The sequence below is a fragment of the Puma concolor genome, chromosome B4, assembly GCF_028749965.1.
Source record: "Puma concolor isolate L17-30 chromosome B4, mPumCon1.1.hap2, whole genome shotgun sequence".
Classification (NCBI taxonomy): domain Eukaryota; kingdom Metazoa; phylum Chordata; class Mammalia; order Carnivora; family Felidae; genus Puma; species Puma concolor.
Window position 1 is genome coordinate 38,140,052 of NC_141673.1, and position 16,867 is coordinate 38,156,918.

General features: G+C 36.0%; 2 protein-coding genes and 1 long non-coding RNA gene across 20 annotated transcripts in view; 2 read left to right on the forward strand and 1 right to left on the reverse strand.

The window, feature by feature from the left end:
* The window catches only part of PPFIA2 (PPFI scaffold protein A2), a 479,884-nt gene extending 470,852 nt beyond the window's left edge, over positions 1-9,032 (forward strand). For 14 of the 15 annotated variants that reach the window (XM_086712721.1, XM_086712726.1, XM_086712720.1 and 11 more), the window contains 4 exons: positions 271-339; positions 3,932-4,091; positions 5,322-5,413; positions 7,660-9,032. In XM_086712721.1, the coding sequence (XP_086568847.1) occupies positions 271-339; positions 3,932-4,091; positions 5,322-5,380 (288 nt within the window). In that variant the 3' untranslated portion in view covers positions 5,381-5,413; positions 7,660-9,032. The remainder of the gene's footprint in view (positions 1-270; positions 340-3,931; positions 4,092-5,321; positions 5,414-7,659) is intronic. The other variant, XM_086712724.1, reaches the window with a different exon arrangement.
* A 2,726-nt stretch (positions 9,033-11,758) lies between these two features.
* Positions 11,759-16,867, reverse strand: part of ACSS3 (acyl-CoA synthetase short chain family member 3) — a 156,318-nt gene continuing 151,209 nt past the window's right edge. The window contains exons 14-16 of the mRNA XM_025926555.2: positions 13,570-13,669; positions 13,304-13,479; positions 11,759-11,926 (exon numbers count right to left, since the gene is read on the reverse strand). Of these exons, the coding sequence (XP_025782340.2) occupies positions 11,858-11,926; positions 13,304-13,479; positions 13,570-13,669 (345 nt within the window). The 3' untranslated portion in view covers positions 11,759-11,857. The remainder of the gene's footprint in view (positions 11,927-13,303; positions 13,480-13,569; positions 13,670-16,867) is intronic.
* Positions 15,178-16,867, forward strand: part of LOC112863452 (uncharacterized) — a 90,007-nt gene continuing 88,317 nt past the window's right edge. For 2 of the 4 annotated variants that reach the window (XR_015253462.1, XR_003223893.2), the window contains exon 1: positions 15,190-15,624. This is a non-coding gene — a long non-coding RNA (uncharacterized LOC112863452). Of the gene's footprint in view, positions 15,625-16,867 lie in introns of all 4 variants that reach the window. The other 2 variants (XR_015253464.1, XR_015253463.1) reach the window with 2 other exon arrangements.

The window sequence follows — 16,867 nt, forward strand, 5'->3', positions numbered from 1 at the left end:
TTCAGTTGGATTAAAGTAATGAAGTGCCCCTTGACCTCAGACATGTATGTGAGGCTGTCTCTCCACTGTCCACAGACTGACTATAAAGAAAATGGCCCTACCTTGTATTTATAACTAAAACTTGCAATGGCTTTTAGACACGGAGGACTAAAATCTTAAGACGCTTTAAATAAAACAGGATTGTAATGTTTTCTCAGATGAATATAATCTCTATGATATTTAAAGTAAACTGTGACCTCAGTGATAGTAACTGTAGTTTGATGTCAACAGGCAAGGCAGATTCTTGAAAGGGAATACAATAACCTCCTGGCTCTGGGAACTGAACGGCGGCTGGATGAAGTAAGTCCTTATCTGTCATTCACAAGGGATCTAAGAGTACAAATAAAACAACTTTCAAGGAATAGTGCTCAAAAATCAATCAGAAGCTTGTTCTCTGGATAGAATCTAGAATTTTCCCCAGTATTGTGCCTAATTATTAAATTTTATTAGTCATTTGGTTTTGGAAAAACCTTTATGCATTCATAAATATTATTATATCAGCAGTTAGAAACACCTAGAAGTAATTTAAAAACAGATTCTTATGAGTTGTGATGGCAAAATTATGATGAGTGACCTTTTTTAAAAAAGCAGTGATAACATTAATCCTGATAAACTCAGCTTTTAAATAATTGTGTGCTGACTTCCTAAATATCAGTGTATCCTACAATAAATTTTAGGATATTACAATGAAAAGAAAACTTGCTTTCGGTAAATGGGAAGCTTTCCATTATTTTAGAAAGTGACATTGAGTTTTCCCTGAAAACATATGAGTAACATTTTAACAGTCATAGGATTTAAAAGTTACATGAAGTGTAAGAATCCCAAACATAATATATGCATGTTTAAATTATTTGGAAAATAGTAAACATATGAGTAGACTCCTGAGACAAAGGAATACAAGGAACATTAGCAAACTCTGTGCATTGATAGATGCTGTGGATTTTATTAGTCCTTCTGAGTTTTTTACAGGGTTTTTCTGGAAGAAGTAGAAAGAAAACCCAAGTATGAAATGGAAAACGCAGAGAGGCATAATTCTGTGTTGCAAAATGCAGGCGTTTCTTGACTAGAAAGAAAAGCTGATTAAAATAATTTTGTGAATGAACCCAGCAAATCCTAAAATGAGGCAATTATTTCACATTCAAATGAGCAAGGAAGATGATCTTGGATTTATAAAATCCAAGCTTTCCTTTGTAGAGGAGGTTATAGACAGATTAGCTCTAGTCTTGACCTCAGCTAACTTCCTATAAATCCATACTCCTGTCCAAGCAGAATAATGATTGATATTTTTAAAACAGTTAATACTTAACTGATTTTAATTTTATAAGTTGTTTGATAATCTTTTTAATCCTTATTCTTAATTGTTGAATCAAAAAGATAATCTACATAAGCCCTACATGCTTTTGAATGCAATTATTCTTCTTGTTTAAAAGTTGCAAAAGGAGGGGCACCTGGGTGGCTCAGTCGGTTGAGCATCTGATTTTGGCTCAGGTCATGATCTCATGGTTCATGGGGTCAAACCCCACGTCGGGCTCTGTGCTGACAGCTCAGAGCCTGGAGCCTGCATGGAGTTCTGTATCTCCCTCTCTGTCTGCCCCTCCCCTTCCTGCTCTCCCCTGTCTGTCTCTCTCAAAAATAAATAAACAATAAAAAAAAATTTTTAAGTTGCAAAAGGAATGTTAATAAAAATTATTGGGGTGCCTGGGTGGCTCAGTCGGTTGAACGTCCGACTTCAGCTCAGGTCATGATCTCACCACTAGTGAGTTCAAGCCCCGCATCGGGCTCTGTCCGGACAGCTCACAGCCTGGAGCCTGCTTTGGATTCTGTGTCCTGCTCTCTCTCTGTGCCCCTCCTTTGCTCATGCGCTCTCTCTCTCTCTCTCTCTCTCTCTCTCAAGAATAAATAAAAACATTAAAAAAATTTTTTAAGAAAATAAAATAATTAAAGAACCATCCTATTGCTACATTTTAAAATGTGGATTGACTCAAAGGAGCCAGGTAAAGACTCAAGCATATATGAGTTAGTGTTGCTTTCTGAAAGTAATAAAAAGCCAAAAGGTCTAAATGGTATGTGACTATCTGCCTTTAAAATATGCTGCATCTTTTTCTTATTTATTAAATAAAGAACACAGTACATGATTTTATCATTCCAACCCTGTAGTCTCTTTTGTCCTAGTTTTTTGTTTGTTTGTTTTTTTTGTTTGTTTGTTTTTGTTTTTTGAGTGTGAGCAAAAGTAGCTAAACAACTTACCCAGAACCTGTGCTTGTTTCTGGGGCTGATTACATTCAGCCCCCACTGAAAGAATTTGAGAAGTGCTCCTGTGCTTCTACAGACTTTCACTTCAAGTTAGTGGGTATCCTTTATCCTCACCTCATGGAAACTTTTTCCTCTGATGTTGCTGATAGGTCCCATTAACTTTCTGAGGGAAGACAGTGCTAAAAGAGCAAAAGAGATCATGATTTAAATCCTCCACTTGCTTATTTTTGAGTCCCTAACCCTTACATTGCAGGAGTTGTATATCCCTACACTGTAATATAGTGTTTTGTAGAACTGAAGAGTGTTTATGTTTATGCAACAACTCTTCCAAAATTCTGATTTCCAAGAAATCAGAGGCCACAACTGTGAACTTCTGCTTCTTTTCTCTATTTATAAACATTTGGAGGCCTAGGACAATGTAGAACCTGGCAGTGGAGAAAAGGAGTAGCAGACATCTCTTAAATTGTAAAATGGCTCCCTAATCTAAACAAAATTTAGATTTGGATGCTATGGATTCTAGTAGAACAATGGATATATATAATTTCATAGGTGATTTCATTTTTTCCAAATTGACTCTGAATGTCAACTAAATTAGCAGTCCATGATGAAGAATACCTTATAGTTTTACTTATTTAGAACAATGATAATTTGAGCTAAGTATTGACCTGTTATTCTATATGCCAAAATGAAGTCACCTGAGCTAATAAAGGTAACCACACACACTGAGATTAACTTCAGGGAATAGATAACCATTCCCTACATGAAAAACATAGTGACATAAGAAGATAAGATCTACGTAGAATGATTAATATTTTCCTTAGAATTTGACACAAAGAGTAACTTGTGTTTAATAAAGAATAATACTTGCTAAACAGTAGATTACATATCACTCCTTGTGAATATAGAGAAAGTTCATTGTATCTAAGCAGATGCTTTGTGTATGCGCAGAGAGGGAAGAGATTATATCATTATGATATAACAGAATCAGCAGCCAGAAATACATTTGTAAAACAGCAACCAGAATTATATTATGCTTTTAGTGGTGTCTAAAGAGCTAAAAGGATGGTTTCCAAGCTCCACAGGTTTTTCAATAAACCACAAGTTAATTCATTATCAGCTGAAATCTAACAAATGACAAATTTGGTTTCTTACACAAACTATAGGTTATTTATCTGATATGATCCAGGCTGTATCAAATATAGCTCTCCCATATGTCTCTTGTTTACTTAAAAGCAAAACTCATGAAATAGTTATTTAAGTTTGTGAGTCAAACACGGTTTGTGTAACACTTAGTGAACTAAATATATAATCTCATACTATAAAATCAGTTGGCATAAAGTGTGACAAAGAAGAGATAATATTGGGGTTTTACTTTAGGTTTTCAAAACGATTTACTTTTACAGATAGCAAACCTTAGATTTGGAGTCAGAGGAAAATTTTTATGAAAACATTTCTGCTGCAAATCTCCTGTGTTATTGTTTTGGAATCAGTAGAACTCTCCAAATAAAACATAATATTCCATAGGTGTGCTTTACAGACAGACTGTAGGTATCAGTGTTGCATGTTTCTAAGTGCACAGTTTTAAGGACCTGGACTAGTTTACTTGTTATTACATCCAGTTATAATTCTGTACTGGCAGAGTGATGATAAGAATTTCAGGCGTGGGTCAACATGGAGAAGACAGTTTCCTCCCCGTGAAGTACACGGAATCAGCATGATGCCTGGGTCCTCAGAAACGTTACCAGCTGGATTTAGGTTAACCACAACATCTGGGCAGTCGAGGAAAATGACAACGGATGGTACAGTAGTTTTGCATTTCTGCTTATAAAGTAAAAAAAAAAACAAAAAAAACAAAAACATGTTACCTGTTTAGCAAATGCTAGTATCGTTCTCTGACTTTGCATAGCTTTCTGGAAATTCTTAAGTTGGTTTGCTCTGCTTGAAGTTTACTTTGCTTTCATCAAAAACAGACTCTTGCAAACGGCTGATGCATGAACCCATGGCACCTCATTCACATTATTAAACATAATTTATAAAATCCTGGAAAGGACAGTTTTGGCTAATGTCCACATCTAGGAAGAACAATACTCATCTGCATGATTTGTGTTTCTTTACTCTTCTATTCTCAAAGCAAAGAATTTGTTTAGTTAGAAGATGAATTCGGACTAAAAGGTCCTTAGTAAATGGAAATTAACTCCACAGTCACCCTACATGTTTGAATATTGCAAGTTTTGTATTTCATCTTAGAAACCCAGATTCATCAGATATTTTCACCTCTGACCAAGGCAGAAGGCCTTAAATAAACAAGCACAACTATGAGAAGAGAATTAAACAAACACAAAGCCAATAGTAATTTCCCAATTAGTATTATTTCCTTCTGTGGACATTAGACTTGTGTTATATACCTCACAAAGGAAAACAGCCATTCTGAAGGAGAGACCACTTTGAAATAGCAGTCACAAAATTATTTCTATTTGGTAGACATTAAAAGAAAAAAAAAAATAGCCCCACTCTCTTTATTAAGACAATTGCCTAGAACCATTATTTCTTTTCAGGGTTGTAGCTATCATGGCCCTTAAAATTAGTTCCAGTATAACCCGTGATCTTTGTTCTACATGTCTTCTAACTTGTTAATATCATGGAACATATTTAAAAATTCAGGAGGAATTTATTGCAATTAAAATTAGTGAAGAAGCTCTTCAACACTTGGAGGGGGAAAAATCCTCTATCCTGAATTCTCTGGGAGCAATCTTTGCTTCAAAAACAGAAACACCATGGAGAGCTGCTTTTGTTACAGGCTCCATCTAAGGAGGAATACACAGCAACTCGAAAGTACAGTCGAATCACAATGGAATAAGTTTTCATTAGTAACTTGGTCTAGCGGGAAGGGATAGGAGTGGCTGATGTCTGAGAGAAAGAAGGTCTACTAGTATGTTCAGGATCCCTTTACGCAGGGGATAATCTTTCTCATCTGAGATTTTTGTACTCAATCATCCAAGTTCCTCTAAAGCCCTTTTCTCCGTTTGCAGTTGCCTCATCAAGACTGCAGAGGTTAGACAACTCCACTGTTCGCACATACTCATGTTGACAAGCCACTCAAAGGAGGCAGCACTGACTTGCTGTGAGTAGCTTTCCTCGGCTGACAAAAAAACAAACCACCCAAAAATGGAACCGACATAGAGTAGTAAATCCACACGATACTCTCTGGTATGGCCTGGCAGTACAGAGGGGAGATGACCCTTTCGGACTGCTAGAGGGTGGAAGAGGAGTCTTAATATCGTAGCTCTTAATCTCATTTTTCTGATCACCATCTGTCTGCTCTGATTTAAGGTCCATCTGTTGGAGGCCTATCACTATCTTATTACACATCAGCAGGTCGCAGCCCCAGCCACCGCCATCTACTTTTCAGTAGCATTTTATATGGACGCACATAGCGTTTTATTGAAGAGAATTCGGCACTCACAGAGTAACACACTTTTAAGTGAATAATATAGGGAAAGTTAAAGCAAGCAGAAAGTGATTCTAGTAGGTACACGGAATCAACTAGCAGCAGAAGCAGGTAAATGATGTAGAGGTAGTTTATTATTAGAAGCCAAAGTATGACTGATAATTTTGAATTTCAGTGTATTGTTTTTCATCACTGATTTATATTTGCTGAAAACAAATATGAGCTTTAAGGATCTGGGGCTCACAGCATAGGAACAAAGTGAAATTATAAGAATGGCAAATAGGACTAAAACCTTGATATATAATTATAAGATATTAGGCATTTGTATTTAGAGAAATACTGGCTGATGGGATCTACTTCCAAGTCCATACAAAAATGGAGTTTTATTGAAAAACGGTTGTAGTAAACCTGTGGTTTCCTAGGCTGTACATGTCAAATGCTCATGAAACTTGTTTAACCTAAAACTGAGTTTTACCAAAATATTTACCATTTATAATAAATTAATATTTTGAAAAAGACTTTTTAGAGCAATATTTAGAACCCAGTGCGTGCACAGGGACAGGGAGAAGAAGCAGTTACAGGCAGAGGAACAGCTCATCTTGTGTTGTTTATTGATCGCCTTGAATGAAAGCTCCATGCAATTTCTTGTTGGTCTTTGGGGCCTACTATGGGAGCTGGTGTGCTGCCTTATTTGGGTCACTGTTTGAAGCTGCTGATAAAATAAAAAGCTTTAAGAGATTTAATTTCAGAATGTAAAACCCTAACATTAAAAATTTAATTATGGTATACAATTTGGCATCTAATTAGGCATGATCTAAAGTATATAATGATTTGGCTAAATAAGAGGCTTTCCAAAATACTGTTTGTAATAGCTTCTACACATAACATGATAATTTCCCCAGGAACTGAATACTTCACTAATTTACAAATGACTAATATGTTGAATAGGGCTCGCTTCTTAGTTTTTGACTGATGGGTAGAATTACTCTTTAGCTATTTGCAGTTTGTATTTTGTGCATGGCATTCTATAGTTCATATTTCCTAATTTTTACCATTAAATAAGATAAAGGTATTTGTTTACAATAACCCAATCAAGGACAGCCAGTTTCTGTTTTGACGAAACATTAACACTTTTATAATTAAAATAATTCAGAACATATTATTTATCATTTCATTTGTGTCAGAAATAGAAATTGTGAGCTTTTTCTAAGTATATTATGACAGGAAGAATCAGTGATGCCACATCACTGATCCAGACACTGATCCAGATCCTTTGAAATATGGTGTTTTTGTCACAACAAAGATGTCTTTTCAGGGGCGCCTGGGTGGCTCAGTCGGTTGAGCGTCCAACTCTTGTTTTTGGCTCAGGTCGTGATCTCGTTTGTCAGTTAGAGCCCCACTTTGGGCTCGGAGCTGACAGCACAGAGCCTGCTTGGGATTCTCTCTCTCCCTCTCAGCTTGCCCTTCCCCCTGCCCAATTTCAAAAAAAAAAAAAAAAAAAAAAGCAAGAAAAGAAAAAAATAAAGGTGTCTTCTTTTTAAGAGCTCTAAAAGATATGAACTAGAATAAGAATCCATTCCATGAAAGAAGGCAACTCGACCGAATTTACTGATGAGCAAGCTGCAGATTTTTCAAAAGGACTGCTCACATTTTCTATGAATACCTTTGTTTATATTTACTGCCATGCTTTCCACAAACTTGAGCAAATCTTGTGATTTATTAAATTGGCTTGCACAAAGTTGGAGAAGGAGCAAATGTTAATTATGTCCAGCTATCGGCCAGATCCTAGATGGCGTTCCGTTTGTAGACTCCTAAGATGGAAGTAGGCAGGCTCCATGGAGGAGTCTCACTGGTGGCACAGGGGGACTTTCCAGTCCGGGAGCTGACAGCAGACTAACACTGTTCATTAAATATTTCAGATGTCGTCTTTTCAGCCTACTCTACCTAAAGTGCACTACCATCTATGAAGACAAACAGTAAAAACCTTTGTGAAGACTGAATTCTAAGGAAACAACCACCAGTGGTTTATTATGCTGAAAATGTGATTTTGGGGGAGTCAGATATTAAGTTTGATTAGTTTACTACAATTGTAAGAAAATGCTTAAGTCATTTGAATAATAAGCATCATCCACGTCATAAATTCTGTACAACAAATGCTTTTATGAAATGGAGCCACTCGTTTTTTCATGTTTTATTGTAAAATACTAGGCATTTATGTATTACTGTGTATGTATTTCTTTTTAAATGTGTAAGTCTTATGTAAATGGATATAAATATGATTTTTAAAAAAATAAAATATATGGTTCATGGAGTCTCGAGTGCAAACATTTGACAATTCCAAGTACTGTTTGTATTTTACCATTCCACCATTTTTACAGTTTCTGAATTGTAACAGTCAAATCGATATGTTTCTCCTTCAAGTCTGTCAATACTTAAAGCTGAAAACCTGCCTCTGATCATGTAAAAAGGAATGATTTAACCTGGAACTGGAGCCAAAAATAGTCCTTTAAAGGCAATCAGGGATGTCCTATATCTTTAGAAATAGCACTGTGATGGCTCGATCTCCTTTTCAACACAAAACAAAGCTAAACTGTTTACAAGAGTCAAGAGCAAATATTTAAAAAAATAATTTATAAGGAATAAACAGCATCTTCTCTTGTTATCTGTGGACCAAGAAAAAAGAGAAAAAAAAAAAAAAAAAAAAAAAAAAACTTCTTTACTAAGAACATGTTCATCAGATATCTCGAACCGCCAGCCGGCACTGTTCAGTGAATGTCAACCACTGCAGAGTCCGAGGCTCATTTCCATTGAAAAAAAACAAAAAACCCAGAAACCTTTCCCTTTTGTCAATGTAACAGGGCATTAGCCAGACTCATGTCTAATGTTATAAGCTTCTAGCCAAGATGGCCTTGTTGCGACTTCCCTGAAGTCAGTCTTATCAGAGGAAATAAATGAAAGACAGAATGATTAACATATATAGTGTATAAAAGTATAGAAGAGTAATCTCTTCCCTGTGGCTTTATTTGGTGGTGTTACTGTTGTTTATTCTTTGTTTATACGGGAGATTTCAAAGTAAAACCTATTTAATAATACCATTTATCTAACTGCTGATTTTCTGCTGCTTGATCTTATGAAGCGCAAGACCTGTCATTAGTAATTTCCTTTTTGTATTTAATTTGCTGTTTGCACGTACATTACATTTGTTTTGATGTCTATTTTTGTTTAACAGATTCAGTCAAAAGGTAATGGTAACAGAAACCCTCTCCATTGTCAATAAAAAAAAATACTTACAGTTCTCTGTTTAATCTTTGTTTTCTAGTCACATAATATTTAATTTAAACTATAATGAAAATTGGTCTTCTAGTGACTTTCAGTCTATTTTTTACCTTCAAAAGTGAGTCTGCCACAAGAGGGAGCACTGAACTTGCGTATGAAGGTGATTTTTTTAAATTTTCTGGAAATGTTGCCTGAGCAGAAACAATGCAAAGGAGCTTTCTCAGCTCATCTGATCACTGGGATCTTGACTTAGGGAAATGAAATATACAGAAACTATGATATTATAACAACACACTAGATCTGTATCTACTCTCAATACATGACTTAGAGAATATCCAGTAAGAAATGTTAATCGTTTATAATTCTAATGTATAGAGAGAAAAAGATCTAGCTATTCCCTCAAAACAAAACAAAACATAAAATACTCTTCAACTTATAGTATAATTTCTGCCAGAATCTAAAATCCATTTACTGGATTAAGCTCAGAATCTCAATATTTTTCCTTCTGACCAGTTATCAAACTTATGAATTTTCACATTTGTAATGATGAGAGCCTTCTCAAATACAATTTTATATAAACAAAAGTGCTCCTTAGATATAAAGCAGATCTTTTATATATTTAATGTATTGTCTGGAGCAAAATAACTGGAAAACACTTTTCCATAGATTTGAAAGAAAATCTTATTTAAATTTTTCCAATGTCTTACAGTAAAATGTTCTATGAAAATACCAAGTCATGAGGACTTTATTTCAGAAAATACAAGGATTGTATTTTTAGTAACATTATATCGTTATTTTTAAAGATACATTTAATCCAGAATATTCTAGGTACTATCTACTGAAAGTGCTTTATGGTAAGTATGTAGGAGAAAATTCCTTTTTTTTCCTACCAAATTTTAGGCAGTCCAACAACTCAAGTGTATCTTTCTTGCCCCATTTTTAATCACATGAAAGTAACAGTACTTCCTTTGACTCTTCGGAGGAGATAAATTTCCTCGACCAGATGCAGGAACAGTACTTCCTCCCCAGTCTCATGCACCGAGTTATTGGAAAATAACTTGAGCCTGCTTGCTAATGTGTCCCTTCAGAATTGATGGCTAGGAAAAATGTGCAAGAGGTCCACAGATACACCCTTCACACAGTTCTCAGATCTGCCTTTGTTTATCCCTTACAAATGAACAATGGTACACATTCAGCTAAAGAATTTGCCATTTCAAATTGACGGGATGTTACACGAAAAAATAATTATATTCTTAACAAGAATATATTACTTAAGATTACAGTTGTGATAATGAGTAAAATGTACCCAACAGAAGGGACACTTTAAGGAACTTCACAGCTTCAAATTATAAGTTGAATGTCTATCTAGTTGGTTTAATGCAGGCTACCGAAACAAAGAGAACAATTAGCTGAAAAAATTTTCAGGTGTAACAATCAAGAAGCCAATTTAAGCAAAGAGGACTTTACTTTGAGAAGCCATTGATTTATAGCTTATGGTCCAAAAAAAAAAAACCTATCATTTTCATAATGTCTTTATATATAAGTTGTAAGCAATTTTTATGAAATAAACAAGTAAAGCTCTCTGTTATCTCTCACATATATTTCATATACCAGACTATCATGTTAGGACAGCTGCTCTTAAAAAATCATTTTCCTGATGGACTGAAAGATTGGGAAATACTTTAAGCACCATCAAAGACTCAATGGGCATGGTATATATATATTTTTTAGTTTAAATGTATTCTTCAATAACTGATAGCATGTAGAATCCTAAGTAAATCCTATATTTAATTATCTACTCTGGCTAATTGGTACATTACCATAAACTTATTAAAGATTCATTTTCAGGAATTTTTCTTAAATTCTCAATAGTTTTAGATAAGTTTAAATGGAAACACGTGTTTGAATGTCACAATGCGTTTTTAGTGAGTTATTAAAAAATTAGAGATTTCACATAAAAATCTAGATTTGGGATTACTTAAAAACTCCTGGTCTTTAGCATAATATAAAAACTTTTACATTTCTTCCTTAAGAGTTTTCCTTGTCAGTTTACTGCATTTTTGTGTCATTTCCTTGTTTTTATAGGAAGCTGGAATCATTAAGTGTACGGTCAACTAAGAACCTGAGACAGGAGGAACTCCAAAGCACTCTCACCTCCCTGACAAACAGACTGGATTAAATGACCTCTAGGATCTGTCAGGCATGTGATTTCCCTTGACAAGGTCAAAATGACCCGAGGGCAGAGCTGTATCCTGGTATCTAAGCTTCCCTCAGGAAATGTAGGTCTAGATGGATGCTCCTATTTCAAAGTCATCGGTCTAGGTGATTCCCTAAAACCTCCCATTTTATCTATTTTTTTTTTAATAACCATGCATGGGGACATCTCAAGAATGTTAGAAAATATTCAGAATTTCTATAAGAAAAATTATTATTTTCTGACTTCAACTTGAGTTTTAGGTTCTGGGTCAAAGCTACAGATTCCTCATTTCAGGAAGTACTCTATGTTAATGTGTCACTTTCGATTAAAATATTTGAGGGAGTAAGCTTTTTAAAATCATACATTAGCTATATTTTTCCTAAATTAAAGTGATAGACAATCTACAATGAACCATGTTCCAGGCAACTGAAAAAGATGCTAATTGGGTCTAATTAAACAGAAGGCACAGGTCTTCTTCTAGTCTTCAAGTACTATTTTTTTTTTTTTTTAGACCAAGCTTTATAATTCACATTTCAGGTTGCAAGTAATTTCTATTTAAGTATTTATTTATGGGAAAGAATTCAAAAAATTTGACTCCAGTTAGAAAACTGACTCAAATTGACTCAAAATAGGAAAAAAGAAAGTCATGATGCCTTCTTCAGCACTTCTTCTATGTGCCCAAAAATGCTGGGGTCTTCAATTGTAGGTGTTATCTGGAAAGAAAAAACGAGAGATGAATGTTCGTCCCTGAACCCCTTCCATGTCTCTATAATTAAACAATTACATGCAATGTTGTATTTCCCATTATCTTATAATATGCATATAAAAATGTTGAAAACAAGGGAACTCTGATTTTAATATTTTAAAATATAATTTGTAGTCTTCCAGAATAATAAACTGTTCATTTAGCAAAACTATTGGTCCTAAATGATGGGGTTTTGGGGTGTTGGTGAGGGTTTGGAGCCAATGGCCAGGAAAGAATTCTCAAAGAAGTCTTTGGTGTCAAAAAGGTGATTTTATTAAAGCATGGGGACAGGACCCATGGGCACAAAGAGCTGCACTGGGGTTGTGAGGAGTGACTTTATTATATACGGTTGGGGGAGGTAAAGTCAAGAGGAAGTTTCTTAAAGGGATTTCCACATGCTAAAGAGGATTTACAGATTATTGGAAGCCTACCTATTGTCAAGCTAAGGTTGTTTTTTCTCTCTAGCAAAGCATTATCATTAAGATAGGGAGTTCACAGAAATTAGGTTATTGATAAAATGGTCTTTTTCTTGTAATATTACTAAGATATTTGTAAACTGATGGAGACTCTATCAGTTAGCCATTTGTTTTATGTCCTTTCCTTTGTTCTTGGGCAGCCAGGAGTGCCTGAGGAATGTGTCACATAGCCTACCTGGGGGGTGGGGGAGTTGGGGCAAGTCAACTTGCCTTATGCTCCTTCATCACTAAGTGGTACTTTCTCTAGAATCCCTCTAATGAGTCTTTCTTTGTGCCTCTTTTGAATTTTTTTTTTTTTTTTTTTGCATTTTCTCATACAACTATTTACTGTTGCATCACCTTCTAGTAGATATTGGTGATTAAGTACATACACTTGAATTAGCCTAACATTTTCCAAAATAATTTTCACTCAAAATAGAAATAATTAGAATATATATCAATTAGAACTATAGAGTATATATGAATGAGAACTATATAACCAGCATATATATTATATATATGATACATACACATATATATCATATATATCTGCACATATACAGCATGTATATAACCAGCATGCATAACCAGTCTCAATTGTTTGCTTTCTCATTCAGTAATAGCCATTAATGACCACAATGAAGGGAGATGTGTCTTTAATTCATTAAGACTGCATTTCCACTAGTTGTTTGCATTTAACTGACATACTGATAGTAAAAGTATTTTCACACACTGGTTCCTATAATCTCAAAGCATATGGTTTTAATTAATACGTGTTTCCACAACCCTCATTCCTAGAGAGTGGTTATGCAGTTTCCCCCTTAACATTAAAAAAAAAAAAAATGTAAAAACATTTCAGAACCTGGCGTTGAACATTTTGGATAATTTACCTTATACGGCTTGCCGTTGACCAGGGCAGACAGAGCTGACCGGGGAATTTTTCCAGATCTCGTTTTGGGTAACTGTTTCACAAACACTGCATTTCGAAAAGCAGCCACAGGGCCAATGCTCTGTCTAACATGGTTCACAATTTCTTCCAAAACTTGTTCTTCTGTTGTATTAATATCTAGGGAGAAAGTTCAGGTGGATAAGCACTGAATTAACTAGGGTTAATCATTCAGGGCCCAAACACTCTGGGAGAACAAAGATCTCTCACCTTTTCTCAACACGCAGAGTGCTAAGGGGACGTGACCTTTCAAAGGATCTTCCTTACCAACAACAGCGCAGTCAGCTACCGTGCCATGGGAGAGGACCGACTGTAATAAGGAAAGCATTCATTTAGAAAATGTGTGTGTGTGTGTGTGTGTGTGTGTGTGTGTGTGTGTGTATGTATGAATATATAAAGAGAGAGAGATACGGACATACGTATTTCAATCAGAAAAAAAAAGTACACGTCAGAGAACTCAAACCCTATAGCTGCCTGCGTGAAAGTTACTACTAATTCACAATTCGTATCATTATAACCAGGGTGAATGAATGATTAGGACCCCCATGGTAGTCACTCACAAAAGGCTAACAGTGATTAAGACAAATTGCTTAGCTTACCTGGAAAGTAGGAGAATTGTTTCTTCATCTCGCTTGTTTATTAATGAAGTCAGGGCAGGTATGCAGTGAGAACACACTGCAGTGTGCATCCGAAATAAAAGGGCCTCATGGTGATTTAGCGTTAGTGCTGGCTACCATAAGCGCCCTTTCCAGAGAAATCCAAGGCAGCCCCATGACTAAACAGGGATTTTATTTCTGTATCTGTTACTAAGCAATGAACAGAGCATCTCTTTTCTTGAATGACCACCCATCCAGAGAGGATTTTCCAACTTCAAAGAAAAGGCTGGAGATAGCATGAAGCCCTGACTTCAGATAATCACCCCTGTCAGGGAGCCATTTTCATACTGCTTACTCTAAGCTCTAAATATCTTAAAGAACAAAGCAGCTATCAATCTAGAATCACAAGAAACCACAGAGTAACCACATGAAATACAGAAGCTTAGGGTTAAAAAAACATTTCTGCTGTGATGGTACTTTTAAAAATGATTGTTTAAAATGTCCTCTTCTGAGAGAGTAATAGGTATTTCAGTGACTGCAAATCTCTTAAAGCTAGAGAAAACAGTGGGCAATATACCAACAGCCCATTTGACACTTCTTATTCTTTCTTATTCTTTCAACAAATATTTACCAAATCCTTCTATGTTCCAGCCACTGCACCAGGCTCAATGCTGAGCAAAAACAGGTGCTTACAGTCTAATAGATGAGAACAATCTTAATAAACAATCACTAATATTTGTTATTGTGAATGTCTAAATATAAAAGTGGTAAGGGCTCTGGGGAAATAACCGGGTTTTTATATGAAAGCTATAGCAAAAGCCTCCAAAATAACTTAGGTTTTTATGTGAAATACAGAGCAAAAGCAGGACAGGGGTCTCAGAGAAGCCTTCAGGAAATGACAATGAGCTCAGGTGTCAAGGATGAGTAGACACTGATTAGGCAAGGAGAAAGGGTGGGGCAAATCCCTGAGGAGAGACTTCACACAAAGCATTTGAACCTGAAAGAAACTAATGTGGCAGGAAAGCAGCAAGGCTGAGAGAGGCGCAAGAGGAAAGGAAGCTGTACAGGTAGAAAGGGACTGTGCTAAGGACTTCCAATTTAGTAGAGTTGGAAAAGCGATGAAGCAATTTCAAGAGTTGAGGAGGAGATACAAGATCTTTGTGGATTTTTTTAACAGACTTTATTTTTTGGAGTAGTTTTAGATTCATAGCAAAATGGAATGGAAAGCACAGAGTTGTCATATCTCTCCCGCCCCCATATATGCACAGCCTCCCTCACTCTCAAAATCCCTCACTAGAGTGGTGTATTTGTTAGAATTGACAAACCAACATGAACACGTCATTCTCGCCCTCGTCGACAGTTTACATTAGTGTTCACTCTTCATGTTGTATATTCTATGGATCTTATGAAATGTGTGCACCATTATATTGCATTTTACAGAATAGTTTCACTGCCTTAAAATATCTCCTGTGTTCTGCTTATTCATCCTTACTTCCTGCTAGCCCTTGGCAAACACTGATCTTTTCAGTGTCTCCAAAGTCCTTTTCCAGAACACTGGAATCATATAGTATGTAGTCTTTTCAGATTGGCTTCTTTCGCTTCAGATTGTATTTTGAAACACAAACTTACTTTGGGTTCACTGTGGAGAACAAATAGAGGATCGTTAAGGGTGAGTATTACAATTTATTCAAATCACCCATGAGGCTACAAGTAGACTAAGGCTATGACAATGGGTAATGGGATTCTAGAGTTTCTTTAAAGATAAAATGAACATATTTTTATGATAAATTGGATATGGAGCAAGAAGAAGGTAGGGAAGTTATGGATGATTCTATGTTCTTTGGCTTGAACAGATGTTTGGATAGTGGTGCCATTTTCTAAGCCAGAAAATACTAGTGAAGGCTAAGCTTGGAAGGAATGATCATGTATTAAGTCTTGGAGATGTTCCACCGAGGCATCTTTGAGATATCTAAGTCAAAGCAGTTGAGTCTGATGGGAGTCTTAATCTGGAGATGCACATTTAAATGTCATTAATGCATAAATGGTAACAAAAGCTACAGATAAAGATTAGATTATTTAGGGAGATTGGGGCACCTGGATGGCTCAGTTGGTTAAGTATCTAACTTCCGTTCAGGTCATGATCTCACGGTTTGTGGGTTCGAGCCCCACATCAAGCTCTGTGCTGACAGCTCAGAGCCTGGAGCCTTCTTTGGCTTCTGTGTCTCCCTCTCACTGCCCTTCCCTGCTCATGTTCTGTCTCTCTCTCTCTGTCTCTCAAAAATAACTGTTAAAAAATAAAAAATAAATTAGGGAGAAAGCAATAAGAAGATGAAAGCCTTAAGGAACTCTGACATTTAATGGCTACATGAAAAAGGAGTAGCTGACAAACGAGACGAAAAAGGCACAACCAGAGAGACAGGGAAAAACACAGCAGAATCTGGGACATGATGCTTTCCAGTCCCAAAGTTTCCAGGAAAATCTTTTTTTTTTCTTTTAATTACACCAAGTTGAAAATGAGTCCTGGAAGACTCAGCGAACAACTAGAATGTTGGGTGCAAAGCTGGTGCACTACCTCACACTGCCCCTGATTAAGCACAGAAATCAACATTTCTCCCATATCCTGTTGTTACCATCCACTTTGAAGGACTGAGTTATAAGAGTTGCCAGCCACATAGTTTTTGACTCTTCCAGTGCTGACGATAGGATGTGTTCAATAAATTATTTTCTGTGGTACATATTTTATTCACTTCATTGCTGAGATAGAGCTGTGTACTGCATCTTCCATTAGTTGGGTCTGACTAAAAAGCTCCTGCAAAACATGTACTATACAGACCACACAACACCATCTTCTCCCAGTGCTTCAGTTGGAACTCTCAAAATGCTTCCAACGGCTTCCCATTTGTTAAGATCTT